General features: G+C 41.3%; 2 protein-coding genes and 1 long non-coding RNA gene across 5 annotated transcripts in view; 2 read left to right on the forward strand and 1 right to left on the reverse strand.

The window, feature by feature from the left end:
• Positions 1-2682: 2682 nt before the first annotated feature.
• LOC140322656 (uncharacterized) lies at positions 2683-5513 on the forward strand. Its single transcript, XR_011919220.1, has 2 exons — positions 2683-2985; positions 5281-5513. It is a non-coding gene; the product is annotated as an uncharacterized lncRNA (long non-coding RNA).
• A 3683-nt stretch (positions 5514-9196) lies between these two features.
• Positions 9197-16733, forward strand: LOC140322657 (hepatic lectin-like). Of its 3 annotated transcripts, XM_072399208.1 has the most exons (7): positions 9198-9313; positions 10315-10389; positions 11086-11184; positions 11814-11873; positions 14501-14649; positions 15868-15974; positions 16199-16733. In XM_072399208.1, the coding sequence occupies exons 1-7, from the start codon at positions 9280-9282 to the stop codon at positions 16329-16331; spliced, it is 657 nt and encodes a 218-aa protein (XP_072255309.1). In that variant the 5' UTR covers positions 9198-9279; the 3' UTR covers positions 16332-16733. The 3 variants fall into 3 exon arrangements, with proteins under 3 accessions (XP_072255311.1, XP_072255309.1, XP_072255310.1); XM_072399210.1 differs by lacking the exon at positions 11086-11184 and having other exon boundaries at positions 9197-9313; XM_072399209.1 differs by lacking the exon at positions 10315-10389 and having other exon boundaries at positions 9238-9313.
• Positions 16734-18752: 2019 nt separating this feature from the next.
• The window catches only part of LOC140322659 (hepatic lectin-like), a 12864-nt gene continuing 5987 nt past the window's right edge, over positions 18753-25629 (reverse strand). Inside the window, exons 5-8 of the mRNA XM_072399211.1 lie at positions 23383-23531; positions 21521-21627; positions 19752-19881; positions 18753-19480 (exon numbers count right to left, since the gene is read on the reverse strand). Coding sequence (XP_072255312.1) covers positions 19424-19480; positions 19752-19881; positions 21521-21627; positions 23383-23531 — 443 coding nt within the window. The 3' untranslated portion in view covers positions 18753-19423. The remainder of the gene's footprint in view (positions 19481-19751; positions 19882-21520; positions 21628-23382; positions 23532-25629) is intronic.

Raw genomic sequence — 25629 nt, forward strand, 5'->3', positions numbered from 1 at the left:
TAAAGACTGAATGGGAAACTCGCAGCCTTCTGGTGTACATAGTCAATTATCCCAAGAAGCTGTGGGCTGTTCCTGCTGTGGATGCCTTAGATAGGGGGCTTTCCAAGAATGTAAAAATAGGTGCTGATCTCATACATGTGCAGAAACATTGGCACTTATTTTTACATTTTCAGAAAAACGTGTCATCTGAACTTGTACCTGTTGTGACATGACAAAAGGAGTCATCTTTGAGGGAAGGTATATTTCTCCTTGTTGAGGCTGCCCTGGACTTTGAAAACCTTAAAGCGGAGATCCTTGCACGTTTGGGAGTAACGCTAGCGGTCCGAGCTTAGAGAGTGCACCACTGGGGGTACAAGCCCAGAAAACCGCCACGTTCACAAATCTATGATCTTATACACCTTATAAGAAAATGGCTACAGCCAGAGGGCTTATCGGCTCCAGAGATAATAGAGCGGGTCGTTATGGATCGTTATCTACATGTACTGCCTGCCACTCTGAGAAGATGAGTAACCTATGGAGACCCCAAATTGGTGGACCAGCTTGTGGAAATGGTGGAGCAATATCGTGCAGCTGAGAATGGGTTAACAATTCCAGTGCTGGAGCGGACTGTCTCCCATCGAGAGAGATCTCCAGGAACCCCTGGTAAGACTTGTTCCAGGGGATATGGGTCTAGGGAAAAGTAATAAGACTGTTTCAGACTGTGAAGAGACTGTATGCATAAGGCCTAGAGAGGGGCAAAGAGGGCAGAAGGGCCAGGTGGCCTTTGAGAGGACTGAGTGGAGAAAGTGTAAAACATCTTCGTTGCCAAGGGTTAGGACATACTGCTGCTCATTGTCCAATAACCTATGAGCCAATGCAATGTGATTTTCTGAAAAAACGTTTATCTTTGTTTGCTCAGGTGGTGTGTACTGCAGCTAGCAAAGCAGTCTTGGGAAACAAATGTGTGTGTTGGCGGATTATGAAAAACCTTTCCCTGCTTTGCTGTTCTGAAGAAGCCTTGTAACTGTGGTAAAAGCCGAGTTTGTGTGTCTGTCCAAAAACCAACCTAACACTATAGGGGTCATTTGTCTACATGTGGATACCCGTGACTACTGTGGTCGAACTTGATACCCCTTGGGGCTCGGCCACACATATGGTAGGTGTTGTTCCCACATTGTTTCATGACGCCATAGTGGGGAGGGATTTTCGATACTTTTGGAAGTTGTGGTAAAACAGGATTCAGGAGCATGGGTCCCCTGAAGGTCAGCCTGTGGGAATCAGCCCTGTCCCAATTGACAGTATTTCAGAAGGAGTAACTGTAGGTGTGACTAATGAAGGCGATATATCCTTCCCTTTCTCTGTAATGGCTGGAGGCCAAGAGGAGACATGCTGAGGTCAGTGTTCACAATGCATTGCCTAGTTCTGATGCCGCAGACGCACACGATTGTATGCCTGATTTGGAAGTGAAAAGAGATGATTTTCTTTCTGAGCAATTGAGAGATCCCACGCTGAATAGAGAATGGGAAAATGTAAAAGTAAATTATGGCAAACGTTTTGATGAAGATACAAGTCCTTCCCTTACATTGCGAGATTGAGGAAAGAATTGGTGTAACAAGTGGAGAACCAAGGTGATGATGTGATTGAGCAACTAATTTTTTCCTAAGCCATAAAGAAAGAAAGTATTGGATCTTGCCCATGGGCATATAATGGGCGGACACTTGGGGATGGAGAAAACGAGAGAACGGATAACCCAGAGGTTCCTTTGGCCTGGGTTAATCAAAGCTTTCCGGGATTACTGTGAGTCATATCCTGAGTGTCAGTATTCAGCTCCAATGCCCCATTATCGCAGCCCCCTGATACCTTTACCAATCATTGAAGTACCCTTTGAAAAAATTGGCATGGACCTGGTGGGTCCGCTGGTAAAATCGGCTCAGGATTGGCAAGTACCCCTGACTGACAGCGCCAAAGAAAAGACAGTCTTTTCTACCCCAGAGGGGTCATTTCAGTACAAAGTGTTACTTTTTGCCTTGCACGGTGCTCCTGCCTCCTTCCAGAGAATAATGGACTAGATTTTGAGACCTCATCAATAGTACGGGGCCACATATTTGGAAGATGTAATCATTCACAGGCCGGACTTGGAAACTCACCTGCCTCGGGTACAGGGAAAGCGGGACTGACTGCCAACCCTAAGGAGTGTTGTAAAGGCATGGAGGAGGCCAAGTACCTGGGGTATGTCATTGGTCAAGGTGGGATTAAGCCCCAAAATAATAAAATTGGGGCAATTCAAAAATGACCACAGCCTATAAATAAAAAACAAGTCAGAGCCTTTTTGGGAATTACCGGCTATTAAAGGCGCTTTTTTCCTAATTTTACTTTGATTGCAGCCCCATTGACAGACCTCACAAAGGTTCTGTCATGATTAAGTGGAACCCCGAAGCCGAGAAGACTTTTCAGACTCTGAAGCAGGCTCTTTGTGTACAACCAGTGTTGGTGACTCCAGACTTCACAGGAGAGTTTGTTGTTCAGACTGATGCCTCCGAGGTGGGACTAGGTGCGGTACTGTCCCAAATCAAAGACGGGGAAACTGAATGTACATGAGAAAAAGTTGGCTGGGTTGGCCACCAACTGGTAGAGAGGAATCTGCCTGCTGTATAGTAAGTGCCTGACTGGCCTGGATTTATTTTTGTTTTATCTTATACAACTTTTTAATAAAACTCACTGCGGGTCAGATTCAAACCTATTGTCTCCAGTGAGCTTCATCCACCTCTCCGGCAGTCTTACCCCAGAAACGTGATCCTACAAGGGTGGTATACCACACTGTACAGTGCAAGATCAAGAGAAGTGAGCAGAACCCACAGAAAGAAGATGGCCACGTCTACAGTCAATCTGTGCCAGAAAGAAGAGAGAAGCCAGAACAGGACAAGACCTAACAGACCCGCTTTCCAAGGCATCAAAAGAACTGCATAGGAGCGAGGACAGATGGGTTTAGTAGGAAAATGCCATCAGGTTAGTAAGTTTATTTATAGCTGAAGAAATAAGAAGGAACCCATCTGTTCACATTTTATTATTTTTAAGGTTTAGTTCTGCTTTTTCTTTTCTTCCTAATATCAGGATCCCTTGCCTGGGGTGAATATAGCAGACACCACAAACCTTGTGAAACATTTGTTGGCAATGCTAAAGGATATTAGAAAACTGAATTGTTCCTCTTTTCAAATTTGTTCATTTTTTTATTACTAATCCTCATCCCTTCCAACATCCCATACAGTTCTACGTCTTCCAATATCTTCCAATATAAAATATCTCATGTTCCTATCAAACTTCTTTCCTGGCATGAGGCACAGCAGGGTAAGGACACTGATAGCTATGAGCTGACTTGTGTCTGAGTGCAATGAGATTTCAGAACTTCAGTCACACGGATCAAATATAAATCGTGAAGTGCTCAGAGCTTCCGGGATCACAGAAGGATATTTACTGATATAACTATAGACTCTATGGAATATGTTGGTGCTATTAAAATATATAACAATTATAATAATATATTTATATATTTGGTTTATAATGATTTAGGTAAAATTATTTATAGATTCATGTCTGTTTGCAAATTTCAATATGATGAGTAAAGTGGAAGAGATGAATTTCACCGTTTTACAAAATGTAACTGTATTAAATCTCAGTTATGTACATTAGTAGCACAGTGCCCATTCTTAGGTTCACAAAGGTCATCGAATAAATGTTGGATAAAAAATCCCCCCCCCCCCATCCAGGATTAGGTGTATTTAGGGAGCAGGCAGGTAAAGGGACGTTACTGGTATCTAAGCAAAGGTCATGGCAGGTAGCAGGCTGGAATCAGGCCAGACTTATGACATTGACCCTGCCTGCAAGGATAGAAATTATTTGTGCATATCTTTAAATGGATGTGCGTGCCACACTTGTGGCCACATGACACCTGCACGGGTGCATCAGGGAGTGCAAACATGTGCAGTGGTGTGGTGTATTAAATCTGGTGGGTAGCATGGGACTTTACTGGATGAACTGCTGGGAACTGTGGCAGGATCCCACAAATATGGGAACACACAAACCTGAATCAGGACCCACCCAAGCTGCGACTGGGAAGATGGCAGCAGCACCACAATGGGGTCCTCACTGTTAGTATTCTATGGACAGCAGAGTACAAGTAGAATGCAGAGTGCAGTAGAGTTTGGCTGACACTACTGGCCGTCTCTAGGGTAATGTATATACCCCATGCTGTATCCTTTATATCCTTGGAATGGTCCAAGCTCTCGACCTCCTTTTCAGCTTGGCACTGGAATTTATGGCGATCCCTGGAATCAGAAAGCAGTCAGTGGCACCTTGACATTCACATACATCAACGGGAACAAAATCCCCATTAGCAAGAATGAGAGAAGATCCTAGATGAAGATCCTGGGTGAAAGACCCAAACCCACATTTCCTGTTACTCAGCCATATGACATAATACTATAGCACACAGCTCTGCCAAGGAAAAGACAAAGCACATAAATATATCAGCACTGACCATTGTCTGTAATTCAACAATCAGCCCATTGATTTGTGTAGTCACATATAGCTTCTCATATCTCTCCAGCATCACCTGGTGATCCAACCAAGATGGACAGATATATCTAAAACTCTCATTTCCTGGCACAACTTCACCTTGGATCTACATAAGAGACAAATTTCTTTTACTTTCTATAAGATGTTCCAACAGGTGCTCCAATAATTATCATGGTAATACTGTGTTTAAACTTTTACAATCATAGCCTTCAATAAAAGCACAAGCAAAGGTATGGATTTATTTTCCTCCATTCAGCAGCACATTTCCTGGAAATTCCCTCCCATAGATGTATGAAAAGTTATGAGAACAATGTCAGATGAGCCAAGTGTTTTCCTTTGATTTTCTTATTGGGCTCGCCCTCATTCCAGAACCTGTAGGAAAGCAAATGTCATAAGTGACCAGGGGTGAAGCTGATACTAAGCAGATGATTCCTAACAATTCTCCTTTCCTCTCCAAATATATTTTCATGAGGGAGCTAACAATCAATCTGCATAAATATGAACTTCCAGAGCAATGAATCAATGAATTGGATACAGAGTACAGGAGGTCCGTATCTTACATTCTTGTATTATGAGGTGTTCCGTCCACCCATCTCCATTCTCCAGGCTTCACCTGGAGACCCATATATAATACCCCAGTGAAAATGTACAAACGAAATTCTTCAAAAAGAAAAAGACAGAATTGTTAAAATACAGCGATTGTGATTGCCTTGTGATTTCCTCCTCCAGCAAACCCTGGGTATTGCCCACTAATGGTGGATATCAGAAGGTACCCCGCCAGGATCACACATATTGGTGCCCGGCTCTCCTACCATCTCATTCTCTCCAACATTTGAGGTCAAAGTACATCGAGTCTTTATCACAAAGAGGATCAACGCCTGAATGAGAGAGAATGACCAAAGGGAAGAGAAGACCATGAGACCTCTTTTAACTGCCATATACAGTGGATGAAATTCTTCTTCTTCAAAAAAAAGGAAAATTAAATTGGTCACACCTCCTACCTACCTACCTACCTACCTACCATCTTCTAATCAATGTAGAATGGAATTAATAATATTGCTGAATAAAAAGAATTCCGGTTAGTTGTGGTAATGCTTAATGATTTTATTTTTTTTTTTCTAAAACTGGACAAATGTTGAAATTCCTTCAATACTTTCATCAGTTGAGTGTTTGTTTTTTTGTCCCTCTAATAGTTCATTAGGGTGATTGGGTTGTGGTATGCAGTGACCATTGGCTCAGGGGTGTCTGAATGGAGATATCAGTTTGTTAAATTAAAATATAGACCTGCATTGGGTTTTTGTTGTGAAGTAATGAGAAGAAGTAAACTTTTTAGGTGATCAATGTTGTCATTATATCATCATACCGTCTATATCAGTTTTTCATAATCATGATTCTTCCAGGGTATGACGGGGGCAGTTAAGGCTTGGCTGACGCCCCCCCGGCTCACGACAGGCAACGTACTGTGTGACAACGGGGCCAACCTTGTGGCCAAGCTGTGCATGGGCTGCATAACCCATGTGCCCTGCTTTGCGCACATACTGAACCTGGTGGTGCAGAAGTTCCTCCACACGTACCCAGGACTGCAGGACATAGTGAGACAGACTTGCTTCATCTGCAGCCATGTATGTCGATCCTCTACTGCCGCTACGGCACTTAGGAAGATCCAGCGCCAACAGAGGCTTCCACCGCATAGACTGATTTGTGACACTGTGACTAGATGGAACTCCACCTTGCACATGCTCCAGCTTCTGTGTGAGCAAAAGCTAGCCATCCACCATTACTTGGTCAGCGTGGTGCATGGAGGCAGCGACGCCCTTGGTACAGCCACACAACTGAGATATTTTACCAGTGACCAGTGGCTGCAGATGGAGACGCTGTGCAAGGTACTGACCCCCTTTGGCCTGATGGAAAGTGGCGATGGGAGAGGAGGGCAAGAAATGGGGGAGAAGGATGAGGGTGGCATTACACGCCATAGCGCACAGCCAGTATCAGGAGGAGCAAGAAGGGACACTGGCCAGTATCAGGAGGTTTAGGAGGAGGAGGAAGATGATTATGAGGATGATGATGAGGGAGACCATGTTGGGGCTGCTGGACAGGACCCATCCAACCCACATTTGTGCTGTCACATCCCAGGGATTGTGCGGGCGATGGAACAACAGGAACTGCTGCAGCTGGAAGAGGAGGAGGTGGGTGATGAGGAGGAAGATGTTTTGGCTCCTACTGAGGGACAGGAGGAGGATGAGCCCAGGGAACCCCTCTTTCATATACATGTTGCGATGCTTACCAAGGGACCCCCGCTTTTACAGTATCAAAAAGCAGGATGATTACTGGCTGGCCACCCTTCTGGATCACCGCTACAAAGACAAAATGTCACAGTTTCTACCCAACCCGGCACAAGAGAAAGAAAAGGTGACCCACCTGAGCAGATTACTATGCTACTGGCTGTGTGAGGAGTTCCGCGCACCACATTCCACAGAGGGAGCTCAGGCAGACACATCCTCCTCGGTATCCTCCTGTATTGGTGGCAGCAGCAGTAGTGGCAGCAGGCCGCACACATCCAAAAGTCTAGGCCAAGGCAGGGGGGATTTTCTCGATGCCTGGTGAAACCTGATGGGGCCACCTCAAACAAGTCAAGTGCAGGGGCATAACCATCGAGAACGGATGAAGCGCATGGGGCACGATTACGTTGGCTCTTTTCTGGAAGGTGGTGGTGGTGGTGTTGATGACAGCAGTTATGAGGAGGATGCCTGTCCTGACAGTAGTGACGCCATTAACCTTTGGGTCAACAGGTTTGCAATCTGCCCGTACTGCCCGCACTGCCAGCACAGTATGCCATCAACATTCTTTGGTGCCCAGCATTCAGTGTTCTGTCTGAAAGAACCTCCAGTGCTGCTGGCAGAGTGGTAATGGACAACCAATCACGACTGTCCCTGGAAAATGTCAGGCGCCTCACCTTTTAAAAATAAACGAAAGGTGGATTACTAACAACTATCATACCCCACTGCAGATGTCACTGATTGACTGACATAAGGACTCACTAGGCCAACCAAGATGTCCCTGTGATCCCTCACTGCTCTTGCGCTGAGTCTGTGGCTGGGTATCACCAACACCCTGTCAGCTGAGCCTGCCTCGGTTGAATTTTTCTGCTAGTTATTGCAACATACAGGAGTGGCATTCATCGCCAATGTCGTGCTTGCCATTGTGCCAGCTAGCAATTTAGTTCACATTTCAGCTGATTGCAGTGATAAACTGCAGATGAAAACTGCCAGTACTGCCACACTGATAGGTACCATTGCCTTTGCCTATTTTTTCAGCTAAGTAAGATTGAGGGTTGGCAATCATGTCATCCACTTCATGATGCAAACTAGCAATATTGTCTACCTTCCTAACGCTTCCGGCACCACAGACCACAGCAACAGTGCTGGCACACAAAACATCTTGGTCTTCGAGTTGGCATTGACGATGGACTACACCCAGCTCTAAATGCCTGTTACCAATGCCATCCACGTTCTGTCTCAAAGCCCACCGCCTCCTCCTGTTGTTGCTGTTGTTGGTGCCGCCTGTTAGTACTCCATTCACTATATTTGTATTGCACAGTTCTGGGTGTCATTGACGATAGACTACACCCAGCTCTAGATGCCAGTTACCAATGCGGTCTATGCCACATTTTACAAAGTTACAGCTGGCAGATAGGAAAGCCAGTTCCCTACACAGCAATGTTCCCACTAGATTCAGCTTCTACACTGTCCATATAGGTAATGGCCTCAACCTAAAGGCTTTCTCCCTCATTCTTAGTGTGGACATTTGTGAACAGGGGATTGGATTCCACATTTTGGTGATAATTTTTATAAAGCTATTTTAGTCAGTGTGGTTAATTCCAGAAATATATCATTTATGAAAACCTGAGTGGTCACCTTCAATAAAAAATAAAATAATTCAAAGCAGTAATCCTTGTAAATTGTACCAATGAAAAAAATAAAGTGCAACAGAACAGTCACCTTTGTTAATTCCACCTATAAAAAATATTAGATTTATTTATTTGAAAATACCCCTGATATTTGTTCATAATTGTTATCGCTATAGCAGGAGTGTTGGAAGAATTGATACATGTCGCAAACACTTTGTGCCAATGATATAAATATATAAGTAATAATTAAGTGATAATATAAGTAACAAAAGAATATGAACATGTCTGTTGGCGCTAATTCTGTATTCCAGACATATTCCATGCTCAATATGGCAGAATGAGAGGAGTAGGCAGTGGTGCCAGACATAATGCCGCCCGCTGTGGGATCTGGGCACCACCTGCTGTAATTTCCAATATAGAAAACAATAGAAGACATTAGGATACAGCCATTAAACCCCTTGAGGTCTCTCTTCCCCCGGTAAGAATGACTTTCATGAGACCATAACTAGCTGGCAAAGTTTCTTCCCCATTGTCTTCAGTGGTGCTTGTACTTGGACCATACTTTTTCCATGTTATTTCAGACTAGAACACCGAAATGCATTTGGCTGTACATTTCTAGAATTAAAAAAGTTTTACACTACACATACTCAGAATAGAAAATCAAAATAAATCTAAAATAATCATTGCAAAACTGCGTAAGCTTCCCTGTATGTGTTCACAAAAACAGTAGACAAGATCACTTCCTCTTTGTACAGTTAACAGAAGACAAGGACGGTTCTATAGACGGGGATCACAGAGTTCCTATAATCCTCAGGATCAAGATGAGGACGTATGAGGATCTTCAGATGGACAATAGTAAGACTTAATTTTGGGATTATCCTGGGTTGGATGAGGCCGGAAACCTGGCAGTATTTGAAGTAGATTCAGCTGGAGCAGAATATAGTCTGTTATTTCATTTTACATTATTTTATAGATTTATATTAGCTGTTTGTTAGATATTTTTTCAGGCATATAATGGAATTGGATGGAAAACCAGACAGGTTATGGTGTGGTGGGCTAAAGGGAAATGGAAACAATGCTTTAATGGTTTCAAAGGTCCAGAATTTGCTTTATTCTTTATATTAAGTCATGCAAATCATTCTAGAACACGGCTCATCCATTCTGCAGATCCTTCCAATAGACTTCCCTTCATCTGTTCACAGAATACAAATTGGGGAGTTCCCTGTTAGCTTTAAGGTAATATTATAGTTTCATTGGCCTAATGGGGCATTTTTGATTTAACATTTTCCAGAGATCTAACAATTATAATTATCTACTATGAATGAAAAAGGTCATTCCCTAATTCTACAAAAACTCCAGAAATCCTCATTTTGTATTTTGGCAATTTTATGGCATTGCCATGGAGGGGGGTCGCATATCACTGCAAAGCAATTATTATAAAACACTTTGTGGAAGAGTGAGGTGTTAGGTGAGGCTAAAAAAAAAGTTCACATAGTTATAGCCTAGTTCACATAGGCTAAAAAAAAAGTTCACATAGTGATTCCATTGTGAAAGTTGTGTGAATCCTGTGTGGAAACATCTATTACTTGGATTTCTGTGTCTTTATTTTATTTTACTTGTCTGAAGCTTTGCTGATGGCAGTGATATAGACAGACCACAGCTCTCACACTTCTGGCTTTTCTACTCAAGCTGTGGCTGGTGAATCATACGAGTGAAAATCAAAGTGAGCAGGGGAGAGAGAACTCCCACCTTTCCATTAGAAGTTGGGGTAACAACCCATTTCTATACAACCCTTTGTAATAGGTGCACACTTGCACACCTTGCCTGGAATTGTTTCATTCTGTGTTTGCCTTCAGGGGTCCCGTATCAGGACGGTGCATTTGTCTCTATAGAAGCTTTTCACAGGGGTCAGAAGAATCCCAAGGGCAAAGGTAAGTTGTTACCATCACAAGCTAAAACTAACTTACTGTTCTATTGTAGACACCTGAGGGCACATTCATCTTCATGACACATTCATCTTCTATGTGAATATTTAGCACTGGAAGCCCGGAAAACGATTAAAAAGTCTTTACCACAGAAGGCAATACATGTTGTTAGGAGACACTTATCTGGCTGATCCCGTGATGTGCGCCTCCACAGTATGCCATGGCCTGTTTATCCTCTCCGGGGGGGTGTTGGATTTACTGTTGCTGACGGTTGCTGTCTCTGCCTATTCCCTGACCATGTGATTTTATGCTCCCTGGCCCGACTTTTTGCCTGTGACCCCGAATCTGCTTTGCCTTTACCCTTGGATGCCTCGTCTAGTTACCTGTGTGGGACCTCCGGCTTTGTATTCTGGACTTGTCTCTGCTGTACTGAATTATCTATGGGCTCCTGGTCCTCGGTCAGTCCTTCCCCAGATGCCATCCTTTCAGGCTCCCGAGGCTGAGTGGGGTACTTGGTATAGGCAAAAAGTACACAGCTAGATTTGGGGACTGGTGTCTGGTGAGTACTGGACCAGGACCTTAAACTTGCCTATTACATATTATTCTCATCTAAATCCAGTCCAAACCTTATACAGACAGCTATGAAGGAATATGTACAACATGAAAAATCATTGACATTGGTCTCTATTATACCTGTTCTAGGTAATGTGTGTACAGGTGGGGTAATGCAAATCCTGGTGGTCCTCCTAACCTTCCTGTTCATTGCCGTGTTAATCCTCACATCTCTTCAGTTTATGTTCTGTAAGTATCACAATATCTATAACCTTGCCATGGCAAAGGGTTAGATTTTTGGGGCTCCATTGGAGGGTTTAAACCGTACTGATAAATAAATTCTTTAATTAAGCACCCTGCTCACAATTTATTATTTATTAGGTTTAGTTCTGCTTTTTATTTCCTTCCCAATGTCAGAACAATGTTCCCCTCCCTGGGGCTGACCATTGCAAACAGAAACCACAAACCTTGTGAAACATTTGTTGGCAACATTAAATGATTTCAGCAAGTTAAATTCTTCTCTTTTTCTAACTTGTTCATATTTTTATTATTTTTAATCCTCACCCCCTCCAATTGTTCCATATAGTTCTACATCTCCAATATACCAAGTCTCATGTTCCTATCAAACTCCTCTCCTGGCATGAGGATGTAGGAATGGCACACAAGGCGGGCACAGCAGGGTAAGGAATATAATATTCCTATAATTATAAAGAATAATAAACCTGGTAGTGCTCAGAGCTTCCCGGATCACAGAAGTATATTTACTGATATAACTATGGACTCTATGGAATATGTTGGTGCTATAGAAAGATTTATATTTGGCTTTATATTTATTTATGTAAATTAATGTTAGATTGTTGTCTGTTTTCCTTCTGCAGATTTGAGTATGATGAGTAAAGTGACAGAGCTGAATTCCACCATTTATCAAATATTTAAAGGTAATATTAGAGGAAATAGTGCACATTCACTCAGAGTTATGTATTAGTAGCACAGTATTCATCCTCAGGTTCATAAAGGAGCAGATGGAGTCAGATTAGGGGTCCTAGCCTCAGTAAACGTTTGAACAGTTCTTATCCTGCAATGTCTACATACATTGGTGCCTGGCTGTAGTCACTGCAACATAATGGTACGGGGGATTTAATCCTAACCTCAGGGATCCACTTTGGGAATGTGCGTACTTCCTGATCAGAAGACCAACTGAATCCAATCTTCAAAATATTGAAGATTTAGTTTATATATATATATATATATATATATATATATATATATATTTTATATAGGTAAAGATCGCATGTAATGTTTAATACAAGGGTTTACACACTATTATAACCCTCATACAGCTGGGTGCTTCACACCTAAGAACCTATTTTTTTCCTGTGAGTTGTTCTTCTCTGGATCCCTTTACCTGTTCTAGCCTTGTTACCTTTACACCTCTTCTCTCAGTTAACTTTTGTACCCCCTTTTCCTGCAACTTACCTCCATTTATTTTATTTCCTCCCATTCCCTCTTTTTTCATTCTCCTTAAACTCTACCCTAGTTCTTGCTTAGCTGTTGTGGTGACTTGGTGACCTCCCACATAATTCTATCTGAATCCCATAGAAGCGCCCTATTCATGTTCCTCTATAGACACTCTTAAGCACTCTTAAGCTCCCTATGTCGCCTGTTGGTGGCACTGTGGTTTAGCATCCTTGCATGTAATTCCACTAGCAACCAGCATGGGGTTTTCCAAAGTATCGCCTCCTGTTTGCTAATAGAAGTGCATTCAAGGCATGCTAAACCACAGTGCCACCAGCAGAAGACACAGAGATCTGCAGGTTTCATGACTGCTCTTTGAAAACCTTACTAAATCTACTGATCTTTGTTACAGGACTGGAGGACATCCAGTAATATCCAGCACTTTGCTTCCTATTCTCACTGTCCTTGACCCTCCCCTATCATTTATAGGGATTTAGCATCATCTGTAGGTGTCATAACAGCACAATGCTAACCCCTCCAGGCATCCACAAACCGTGTGTATTGTAGAGACCTGGAAATAAAATTTGGTATGTAATGATAGCAAAAAAAGTTTTACGAGGAAGTGCTGAGACGTTCCTTGCTTTGCCCAGAAAAAAGAGAGTCAGAGTTATGAAATAACACATTTATTTAACATATTCCCCCTGAGACTGATGCACTTTGAACAGCGTAGTTGCAGCTTTTCTAGACCGTTCAAATAAAACTTCTTGGGCCGCAAACCAGCTCTCAGCAGCATCTTTAACGTCAGAAATGTCCTCAAAACGTGTCCCCTTCAGATGTTTCTTCAAATTCGGGAACAGATAATAGTCTGAAGGGGCCAGCTCAGGTGAGTAGGGGGGATGGTGGACCAATTGGAAACCCAGGGTGTTAAATTTAGCAGCGACAATGTTGGACGTGTGCACAGGTGCATTGTCTTGCAAATAAAGGATCCCTTTGGTCAACTTTCCTTTCTCATTGCCTCCTTCAGCTGGTCCAGGAGGTTAGCATAGTACTGTCCGGTGATACTAGAGCCCTGAGGTAAGTAGTTCACCAACATAATACAGTCTTTGTCCGAGAAAACAGACGCCATTACTTTTTTGGACGATTTCTGGGTTTGGAACTTCTTCGACCACGGGGACCAGCTGTGGCGCCATACCTTTGACTGTTCCTTGGTTTCAGGATCATAGATGTGGAGCCAGGTTTCATCCTCAGTCACTAACCTAGCCAAAAAGTCCTGTGCTGCCAAAACAGCTTTGGATGCTTCAAGTCGTTCCTTCTTCTGATCACTGTTCAAACATTTCCGCACTCACTTAGCTAAAAGCTTGCGCATGTCTAGGATAGTGGTGATAACTAGGGCTGTGCGAGTGAGATTTTAAACTTGATCTTCTGGCAAATTTGGCCGTTCTCGCTTACTGAAATTGTAAGGGAGAACGGCCGGTGTAAATTCGCCAATCGAGATCGAATTTTCCTTAAAAAAATTTTTTTCATGCAAATCATTCTAGAACACGCCTCATCCATTCTGCAGATCCTTCCAATAGACTTCCCTATATCTGTTCACAGGAATAGAAATTGTGGTGTTCCCTGTTAGCTTTAAGGTAACTGGTAATATTATAGTTTCTGCAGGTAGGCTGTGTGGAAGGGGGCAATGCCAGGAACTTCTCAGCACCCCCTAGTATCATCACCATTTTAAAGGAGGAACCAAAGAGGGCAAAATATTAGCAGATCAAACTTCATACTTAAGGGTCACCTGTAAGACATCTTCCACATACATGATGGGATATTACAGTATATACATGTGTCCTGTATAATATAATACAACAGCCAGGTCTACTGATTCTAATAATAACTTCAGAACTGGACAGAAATGGCTGACTGAAATATCCATGGATTTAATGGTGAGCGACTACATCCCACAACCTTCACATTGGTTGCTGATCTTCTCACAATCACATATAACGTTTCCATATCTAATGAGGGCATTAGGGGACTTTCCCATAAGTTTAGGAATTTGATCCTCCTAGGACAAGGTGACAAGACAGCATGAGTCTCACCAACCTCTCTTGTTGTCCCTCAGGCTTCGATCTATTGTGTGGTAAAGACTGGAAGTACTATGACCTCAAATGTTACTATAGGTCTCCAATTCTTCAATCATGGGATTCCGCCAAACAAGACTGTGCGCAATTGAAGTCTCACCTAGCAATAATCAATGGGGAGGATGAGATGGTAAGAGTGCTCACCATTATTATGGATACTGCAGAAGCTTGTGTGTGATCTGGTAATTGTCACACACAAAGACAACAGTCATTGGGCATTTTGGCCCACGCTTCTTTACAACCTAACTCCAGTTCATTGAACTTTTGGGGCAGTCACTTATGGGCAATTCACTTAGATTCCTAACACAGCATTTCAATCAGGTTGAAGTCTAGACTTTGACAGAGCCATTGCAGCACCTTGATTCTTTTCATTGTCGGCCATCATTTTGTAGATTTGTTGCTGTGCTTGGGATCATTGTCCTGTTGTGTGAACCAGTATCAGCCAAGCTTTACTTGTCATACCAACGGCCTCATGTTCAACTTTTCAATACTTTGGTACACAAAGTTCTTTTTTAAAAATACAGAAGATTTTCATTTCAGAATGAAGAGGATTTCTCCTGGCAACCCTTCCAGGCAAGCAATAGGTGTTCCAATTCTAGAAGTTAAATTTAAATTTAAATTTTGAACCTTGTAGGAACCAGATGATGTTTTGTTATTTACTGATATATAAAACCTTAATTTTGTCTCATGACTGTATTTGATGGTTAGTACTTATGCACCCCTTACAATGGTCATTAGTCAGGTAACCTTGTGTTGGTGGTTAGTGGTTATTTACCCTTAGATAGGTTTTATATTGGTAATCAGTGATCATGAACCCCTTACCTTGGTGGTTATTGGTTACATAACCCTTAAATTGCTGGTAGGTGTTTAGGTACATTACATTGGTTTTTCAATGGTTATTTACCCTGGTGCACATGTGACTGTTAGATATGTTCCCCTTTCCACTAGTGATCAGCGGTAATGTACCTCTTAGACTGGTGGCTCCCCCTATACCAATGTCAGTGTTTAAGTACCAGAAAGTACCAGAAAGAAGACTGCTAAATCTGGCTCCACCAAATTATGTTGAAGCTCAACCTCTGAAGTTATAATTAGAAAGTCGATTGTTCTGCCCACAACATCCAACAAACAATGAATCCCCTATTGCTAACACCTGGGTGGAATTCTTCCAGGTAAAAAGTCAAAAACCCATTTTACCATTTTTAGTTTGTACATTTGTTATTTTGGATGTGTCTGGCTTGGTGTTCAGCATTGTAGGACATTTCAGAAAAAAACATATAATAATTAATTATAACAGAACTTAAATAAAATCACAACAAACTAATCATTTCTGTATTTTGTCTTCTTGTAGAAATTCTTAGAAACATTTTCACAGAACCAAAACTCGTGGGTTGGTCTCAGAGAGGTGAAGCCTGGAGAATGGAGATGGGTGGATGGAACTCTTCATAATACAAGAATGTAAGATACTGACCACCCCCCATATCCGATTCCTTGACATTGTTCTAGGAATATTTCATTTTCTTGGACAAGTGCGACATTTTATACACTGCACTTGTTGTGAATGTTCTCTCTTGTGAAGTAATGAGAGCTTTTAGGTCCTTAGAAGGTTTAAGAATCACCTGTTTGTGTTCTGCAGATTATCAGCTTCACCCCTGGTCACTCATGGCATTTATTTCTGGCAGGTTCTGGCGGATGGATGAACCCAACGAGTTTGCCAAAGAGGAAGACTGCGCTCATCTGAGAGATGGAAATGGCTTGAATGATGCTGTCTGCTCCCTGAGCTTCTTGTACATCTGTGAGCGGGAATTATCCTGAAATGTGAACCTCAGAAAAGACCTCCTAGCACCATCTGCACATCTCTTTTCCTTAATGAGAGAGGAATACGGTAGCTTTGTAAAGTCCTGGACCCAGAAAAATGAAATCATAAATCAAAATGAGCTAAAAACACATAAAAAGTAATACATTTTATCCAACCCTCAACAAGAAATCTCCTTTTGTACCTGAGCAGCACTTAGATGAGGACTGTGTCTGATGTTGATGGTAATTGATCAATGCTTGGGAGCTGGGATGGCCCATGTGGTCAGCCGCTGATCACATCTGAGTAACAAATCATGAAGAATTGAAATTATTATTATTATCATTATTTACACAGGAATCACAATGGTTTGTAAACTGGTCATCCTGTACTCTACCGATAATAAATCCACAGCTAATGAAGTTTGGTTTGATCCATTGATTTCTTCCCATTACTGTTAGGGTTTGGGACAAATTTATGATAGCTTGGGTTTGCACTGACCCACAAAGCTCTGTGCACTGGTACTGTATATGTTCTAGGCATCATTCCATTCAAGGGTTAACAAAAGCTCCTGGTTTCCACCCTACACTCCCTGAGGTCACCTTCCTCTCCTGGGAGCTTGGACAAGAGATGAGAAGATGGTGAGCGGGTGGTGAACAGGTAAATGTTCCCTGATCTATGTATATATGTATGCAGTGTTTGGAACTGGGGGTGCTGCTGACAAAATAGAATTATTAATGGAGGTACACAGAGCTGTTTATACTTGTGGCCCCTTGAACTATGTAGACCACATCCATCTGACCCCAGCACTGTGAATGTTACATACACCTGACCCCTACCTATGTATGGAACACACTATTGACCAAAGAACATTTGGCTTTGGTTTGCCAAACACTTAGGAGCTCCTGCTACCCAATCTGGTGAAACTCACGATTTGCCGCGGTCGTCATTACTGACCCTATTTAGGACCCAGTCTCATAAATATATTTGTATCACAGGTGGCTCACCAGTTTCTGAGGCCTCAGAGTTGGGTGTAAAGCTTTGATTTAATATCTATGAGATTTCTTCAGCTGTCGTTTTTTTGTTTTATTTTAGGAATTTAATAGACCCCTGACAGAATTTGGAGTAATGAGACATACTCTATCTATACTCTACTCTTTGCCTCATGCTTCACCATCAGTCTTGTTGCCTCCATTCTTGCAGTCTCGGGAGTCAGAACTTGGAATCAGTTTTACACTGGACCAAAGGAATAGAATTCTCTGCTTGTTGCACAAGACCTCTTTCAGTAATACGTTATAGAAACTTGGTTTTAAAATAGTGTCCAGGTGGTATAGGGCCCCGGAGTTCATCAAACAAATTTGGGCAGGATGTGGGCACCATGCTCTGGTCCTGTCCAGCTCCGTAGCCTTTCTGCAGAACAATAACTGAAATCTCTCAAAAATGTACTGACTATAGAATTCCTTGTGATCATGGAACGCTATCAGGCTAGAACCTTATTGCTGAGATTAGTTTACAACCAGTATGGGCTTTGTGCCTGGTTCCTGAAACGCGTGGGGGCTGGAGGGTTTTAAGAAATGTATGATGCTGAACATGCTTAATGTATTTCAAGATGGGGTTTGGATACTGTGTATCACAAGAGTGGACATAGCTATGTTTATATTTAATGTAAAATAATATAAAACCATTGAGAGAGAGAAGGGAGACTTCAGATACAGGAAAAGGGATTTGTATCCGGTACCTGCCCTGATTGATCTATATGACTTGGTTCTCATGGAATCAGCTTAGGGAGTCACCTGAATACAGACGCTACCTGACCTCCAATGACTCCTGCGGATTTATTTGGTGGTCCGTAGAGATGGTGGGTTGGATTCATTTCATTCACATTACTTTTGTGACAGTTCATAATATTGTTGTATTTATTATTCATTTATCAAACTTTGTAATCAAAATCTTTGCTCCGGTGTATTTATATTAAGTACTGCAATACAGATCATTGTTTGCCAACAATAAGACATTTCTGTTCACTCATTCGTCATTCCATATTCCCCAAGAGACAAATTGCTAAATGTCGCCATGTTGGGCACCCATGGAAGTGGTTCTGGTGAATACTGTAAAGATAATACCAAGGTAAATTGTTTACCCAATGAAAAGGCAACAAAATGAAACACTTCAAATGTTGTTATGTTGACTGTAAAATGATTGGTGTAGTAGTCCTTAGATAACCCTAAACTTATGGCTTAAACTTAAAATTTAGATGTGTATGTGGGAGGCATTTAAAGTGAGCAATCCATACCGCGACTTTTAGCACCCGATCATACGGATCATCTCACCTCTCAAACATTTTTATTGTATTATAAAATATCAAAAATAATAATAATATAAAATAATTTATCAAACATTATTTATTATATTCATTTACTTTAATAACAGGCACAGTCCAATTTTCCATATTGTAGCAGTTTTTAATTTAAGAATACAACATATAAAAATCTGCCCCATTAAGCCCATCACTGCGCAAAAAAGTGAACATAGTTGTGTCAAATACCTTCACCGAAAAGGCCGACCATGATGACATGGCCTGCCAGAAATATAAGTACAGATTACCTTCATACACAGCCTGGGCTGAGCCTTCCCCTGAGGAAGCAGAGTTTCATCTCCAAATCGTGTCGAGAAAATGGAACCCTGAAGAGAATACTTAAAATGGAAGTATCCGTAGTATAAGAAGGCATTGTGTTTATTGTTTGTTATGTTACACATGAATCTTAAACAATATTAACAAAGTGATGTTTTTTTTAAAAAAAATACTTTTAAATTATTTTTTATTTTGGAGGGAATTTAGGTTTATATGTGAATATAAGAATAAATAAAAGTAAAAGGGGCTTTCTAGTGGCAACATTGAACTCTAAGTGCTTTAATCAAAAAAAGGGTAGCAGGCTTCTTAACTAAACAAAGTCCGTCTTTGCTTCAAACAGATATTAAATTGAGCTGATACATTACAATGTAATATAACAATGATGCACAATATCTCATCGGGTCTTTATAAGCTTTTGTCTCTTTACCCAACGCGTTTCGCCAAATGCCTTCTATAAATCAATGTAATCTTCCTCCCTACTCATGAAGAAATGGATGCAGCGGTAGATAACAAATCTGGAAGGATCACCAGATGAAACTGAAAAGGAAAAAGCTTAAAAGAGGTAAAATGAATGCAGTCAATTCATTGATGGACCTAATAGCTACAATATATGATATTTGTAATTTTAGATTTAGATTGCTTTGGGTTTAGCTGTTAGAGATTCACTAAAGCAACCAGATAACTTTTGGAGAAAGTCAGGATCAGAAGATTAGTACATTCCTTATTACTGAACCAAGAAGCAGGAGAGATGAGCAGATGGTGATGGGAGGCGTTTCCTGAGGTTGAGCGGCACCATTCAATATATTACCCTTTCGCAGATGTACTGGTAGCTATCAAAACAAATAACGTCATGCAATCCATCTTGTCTCAGTTGAACACAGTCTTCTGCTAGGATTCTCTTAATAGTTCCATTATCAGGCTGTCTCCCTGCCCAGAACCTACAGAAAACAAATGCCACGAGTGACCAGGGGTGAGGCTAAGCAGGGCACAAACAGGAGATTCTAAAAATTGGGAAAAAACTCAGCAGAACATTTACAACAAGAACAATATATACAATCTCCATCTTGTAGAACAAAATTTACCGTCCATAAAAACTCGTATTTGTATGGATGGTAAATAATGCCTTACATGTCCTTGCAGTTGCTCTGCAATATTTCTTTATGTTATGCTACTGCAAGCCTGGCTGACCAACCTGAACCAGGAGCAGCAAAGACTACCATGAGGAAAACCAGCCAAGTACCTACCAGACCTATCCTACCACCAACCCAGCTACCTACCCCTGCTCCAACCCTAGAGCCAGGCAAATCCCTAATACCACCCTGGCCACCACCTTGCACAGGAAGTATGGAGAATGGCGTTGATATGTGGGAGTGATGAGGTTGAGGAGCACCTAAGGTAGATAGACAGCTGGTGACAAAAGCTCTATACTTGAAAAATGGGATTGCTCTGGTGGGTTCGCACTTGGGATTTGGAGAAAATGGGCATCTTTGGTATGTTGTTAGCAGCATTAGTGCATGTAGTCCCCAAGTTAAGGATATCCAACATATGGACGACTCCTAGATATGAAAGGGGGTTTCTCTGCTCCTCTGCAGGATGGAGGCTTGATGGGGGGGGGGTTGCATAACATGCAGAAGAAATCTTTTGCTAAACACAGCTGAGGTTGTGGGTGATCTTAAGAGGTGAGCTGTAACATCTTGTAACTCTTTAATGACCAAGACAAACTCTGCAGATGTTTATTTTTGCATATCAAAGCACGGCTTGCTCCAGAAGTTTTTATACAGTAGAAGATTTATACAGTAACTGGCAACACGCAACCTGATAATATGTTGAGACAAACATCTGTCCTAAATGCATTTATTAAAATAATGTACCTGTTCCGACTTACATACAAATTCAACTTAAGAACAAACTTACAGTCCCTACCTCATATGTAACCCGGGGACTATCTGTACCTTGATTGTAAATCAGAGGTAAATGAGACAAGTAAGGGTGGCTGGATGGTGATAAAATTACATTTCCATCAAGATAGCGCTTTAATTTTCCATACTAATAATAAGTGGCATCAAAGTGTAGATGAAGGGATGATATGGAGTACCCAGAATAAAGGAACACATAGAGGTAGTGCAATGATCCCATCAGAAGCTGCATTGAAGGGCTTGAATGTGTTAGGAAGGACAACTTCTATTGCATGTTGCTAGGTGTGTATGTGGCCGGGTGCAATAGAAGTGGCGGCTAGGTGGAACATAGACACGTGAGAATTATTATGTGTTATAGTCATTGTGGGGCTTCACTGGGGCAGGCAGGAGCAACAAATGTAAAAAAGTTGGACCATGCCCCATAGACAACTAATAGAGTTGCTGCTGACCCCACCCCATCCAATACAAAAATGGGTTCCAGCAAGTCCATTCTCTACTCCCCAAATTCTGTAATCCCAAGCAACAGAAAATTCCCAATGGCCATAAAAAGTAATTCCTCACTTAGTGGCATCATGAAGAGTATGTGGCCCCCGGAGTACCAAGTTCCTAATTTGTGTTACACTTCTCACTGGTAACTGGTTTTTGGGGAGATTTGTCTTACATTTGTGTCTTAAGAAGAGTCCCGTCCACCCATTTCCATTCTCCGGGCTTATCCTCCCTGAGGCCGACCCACAGGTACTGCTTCTGGGAAAAAAGTTTCAGGAAATTCTACAGAAAGACAAAACATAGAAATTGTTAGATGGCAAAAAATTCTGGGTTTTTATCATTTGTACAAAGATATTTTGCTATGCTGCTGCCTATAGTACAATGTTCTATACTGGTCATTCTTATCCTTCTACCCCAGAGGAATCCTTAAAAATGTTTTCAACTGTCCAGGACCCCTTAAATAAAAATAATTTATTGGGTGTCAGTGGGAACATTTTCCTCTACATTAAAGGATTGGATAAATGTTCCTCTTTTCAAGGCACCACAAAATAGGAGGTCAAAAATCCCCAGCTCAAAGAACCCCTAGGTACTTCTGGAGGAACCTTTGGTTTCCAAAGAGCCCAGGCTGGGAACGGCTGCTCTGCCCCATATACTGACCCAGTCACATAATTATTTGTACCACTGAAGCTTACACTCTAATGTTCCCCACATATCATTATTATATATTTAGACAGCTCTGACATATACCACAGTGCTGTACAGAGTGTTCTCTGGCTCCTGTACAGGCTCCTGTACAGACGTCCATGTAGGAAGAAGTTTCTAATTTGGAGAAAGAGCAATCGCTAAGATGGTGCTATGACCTATAGGCCGAGGGCTGTGGAGATTTCTCCTGAAACAAGCCAGAAGGACCGAGTGAGAAAAATTTGGGAAAGTTTCCCCACTCATGGGTATTTATGCTCTACTTAACTTTTCTAACCACACTTAAATTTTTTGCCTTGGCCCATATAGCATTGCTAGAACTTTAATACTTAGCTTGGCCCCAGATTTTATTGAGATGTTCCTAGGTCTACAAGGAGTCTACTTATGTTTCAGATGTAAGTTTAGTTCTTCTTTAGGAAAGGACCCTCTGACCTTACTATTAATTCCACATTTCCCTCCAAGTCTCTGATAAAGTCCTACATTATATTTTCAGGGGGAACTTCATTTGTGGCTAAAGGGCCAATTTCTGCAGACCCCTTTCTTGTTCCCCTTCTACGCCTTATCTCTTGCCACTCTTGGACCTTATTGGGTTCTATTTTACCAGGGTTGGCAATGCCCCTAATTGTGGGTCTGCTCTGGCACATATCATTATAATGCATTTTTAGCCAGATGGCATGGTGCAGTAAAATGTCCTTTCACATCACCATCTAGTCCTGACCAATAAATGCAAAAGACAAAACATGCTTCACCACATTGCCCACCACTCTATGCCGCACATTCACGTTCCATGCACCTGGCCAAATCCCTTGCTCAGCCAATACTTTTATTATTGGTGTTCAGACCCCCCAAAGCTACACAGCCACAAAGTCAGGTAAATCGGAATCATTTTATCTAAAGGCTGCCCGGAATCAGTCCCCTACCATATTCCTACTTGAAAGTGGAATTATAACAGAGAAGCAAATAAATGTTGAGTTATAAACATGAAATTCAGGTGACTGCCTCACTTGTTTTACTTTTCAGACAACAACGCCCACAGAAAGTATCATGCCATAGATCACAAAAGGATCACAAAAGGATTATTAATATTATTATTAATAATAATATTAATAATAATAAACAGGATTTATATAGTGCCAACATAATATGCAGCGCTGTACATTAAATAGGGGTTGCATATGACAGACGGATACAGACACAGAAGGAGAACAGGACCCAAAGAGGTTACAATCTAGGAGTTGGGGGAAGAAGATGAGTAGGAAAGTTTGAAAAATGTGTTTGGAGTGCTCTTTTAATGAGCAGAGAGTAGGATCTCCTGTAAAAGTGTCCAGACATTCTCACCATCTCATCCTCCTCATTAATGATCACTAGGTGTGCCTTCATTTCTTCGCAGTCTTTTTTGGCTACATCCCATGGTTTTTTGATTGAAGACTTTATATAGCATTTTAAGCCATAGCGCTGCCATCCTTTACGGCATGATAGATCGAAGTCTGAGAGAGACAAAGAAGAACGCATGATGTCCTAAAACCATGGAAAATACAAGTGGGCACAGCCGGACTACTGGGTTCTGTACCCACATCTCTAATAAAGCAAAATGGGACAAATACATCTCATGACCAAGTAATGAAAATGTTTCTTCAAATGTTTATTCACTAAAGGACAAACAGTCTCACCTACACATCACCAAAACCAATTTTTCAGTTTTCTATGGCCAATACCTAACATCTTATCATCGTATTGCGCGTATAGTATTCGGGCTTATTGATTCTAACTATAGAGTATAAAATGAGAGTTGGAATATATATTTGATAGTAGTTGTGTATGGAGGGTCATTAAGAAAAGTTGTAGATATGATCACATTAATGATTCCATATTGTAGGGGAATCCCATGAATACACCTGGGTGTAGAGGCGCCCACCCCTATTGGTTCAATAGAAAGAGAAATCTCATTGATGAGTTTTAGAAGAGAACGATGGGATTTGATGGCCTTGAAACCCATCTTTCCTGTTTGGAACTCATCATTGAGATTTCTCTTTCATATAATCAGAGTAGTACATCTGTCTGTATTGGGCATGGTTTGAAAGATTTGACCTCCTCTAAGATTTGGAGTTGGCTCCATTCTCATGCAGCCATTGTACTAGAATGCCAGACCAACCCCCTCCAAAATCACAGATGTTTAAGCCACATTTATTCATTACAAGTAGTGCCTACATCTAATGGAAAGATTATGTATGTTCTGGACTGAGGAATGTGGGGGAATGTATATGAGCATATTGACCAACAAGCCAGTCTGTTGGTTTCTTTAATAAACTTATTTCACGTTCCCCGTATATTCTTGTACCCAATCCATGTCTAACCAGCCTATGACAGCCTTACATCCCCAACCTCTGGAATGAAATAATATTTTAGTCACTCTTTTTTGTGTTCCTGCCTTGAAGATGTCTTCATGACGAAACGCATTGGGACCAACGAACATTTATCAAACTAACGAATTGGATTTGAGAACACCCTATCACATGGCTCCCAACCATTCCGTTTTTGTAGGGATGGTACTGGTTTCCCACTGTCCCAGGGAGCTATGTAAAATGACTGAAACAAATTAAGCAGTGGTCAGCAACTGGTGGTCCACGAGAAAATGTTGGTGGGCCACAGAAAAATTTGGAAATTATTTGTAATTTTTATGTTTTACTAATAATAAAACAAAAATAATATTGTAATAAATGTTTACATTGTGAATGACAATGTTCACCTTTATATTGCACTGAATTCAAGAACTGTACTAGAGATGAACGAATAAGGGAGGTGCAGCGTGACGTCAGTGTAGTATTAAGTTGTATGAGACAACCATTACCGAGCCGTACGCTTCAGTATTATCTCCACCATTACAACAGTCACCCCGCTCCGCCTATACCGATTCTCATCCCATTGTTTTTGTTTTTATTTATTTCTCAGATGCTCTATTAGGTAAGTTTAATGCCTATAAATATGCCAGTTATAGAAAATACACAGCTAAGGTCATTAGCTGTGTATTTTCTATAACTGGTATATTTATAGGCATTAAATAAATTGACTTTGATAACTATCATTCCTTGTTTGGTCTTAGATTGGAATGAAATAAACCCATATTGAGTGGAAAAAAGCAAACAAATCCTTTACATTACTTTAGTAAAACCAAAGATAATACAACTAATGATAATAGTAACAATAGTAATACTTCACTTTGCTATAAGCTGATCATTGAATCAGAGCTGCCACAGTCCTCATCAGGCACCATTAGGAAGATCATTATTTTACATATGTATTTATCTTTTAAAAAACATTCACAATATTTGGTACACGGGATTTAGAATAATAAATTTAGTAGTGCATGAGGTCTGAAAGGTTGGTGACTGCTGAAATAAAGTATTGGTCTTCCATTGGAGGAAATGGTGCCAATAGCATCGAGAGCAATAGTAGATGAAACTGCAGAGCTCAGCACTTCTCACTTCCTCCATTACCATTGTCTATAGGAACCCACAATGGTTGATCCATCAGTCCATTTTATCTATGCAACCGTCCATCCTTCTATCCATCCATCCATCCCATTCA

The sequence above is a fragment of the Pyxicephalus adspersus genome, chromosome 2 (assembly GCF_032062135.1).
Source record: "Pyxicephalus adspersus chromosome 2, UCB_Pads_2.0, whole genome shotgun sequence".
NCBI classification, from domain to species: Eukaryota; Metazoa; Chordata; class Amphibia; order Anura; family Pyxicephalidae; genus Pyxicephalus; species Pyxicephalus adspersus.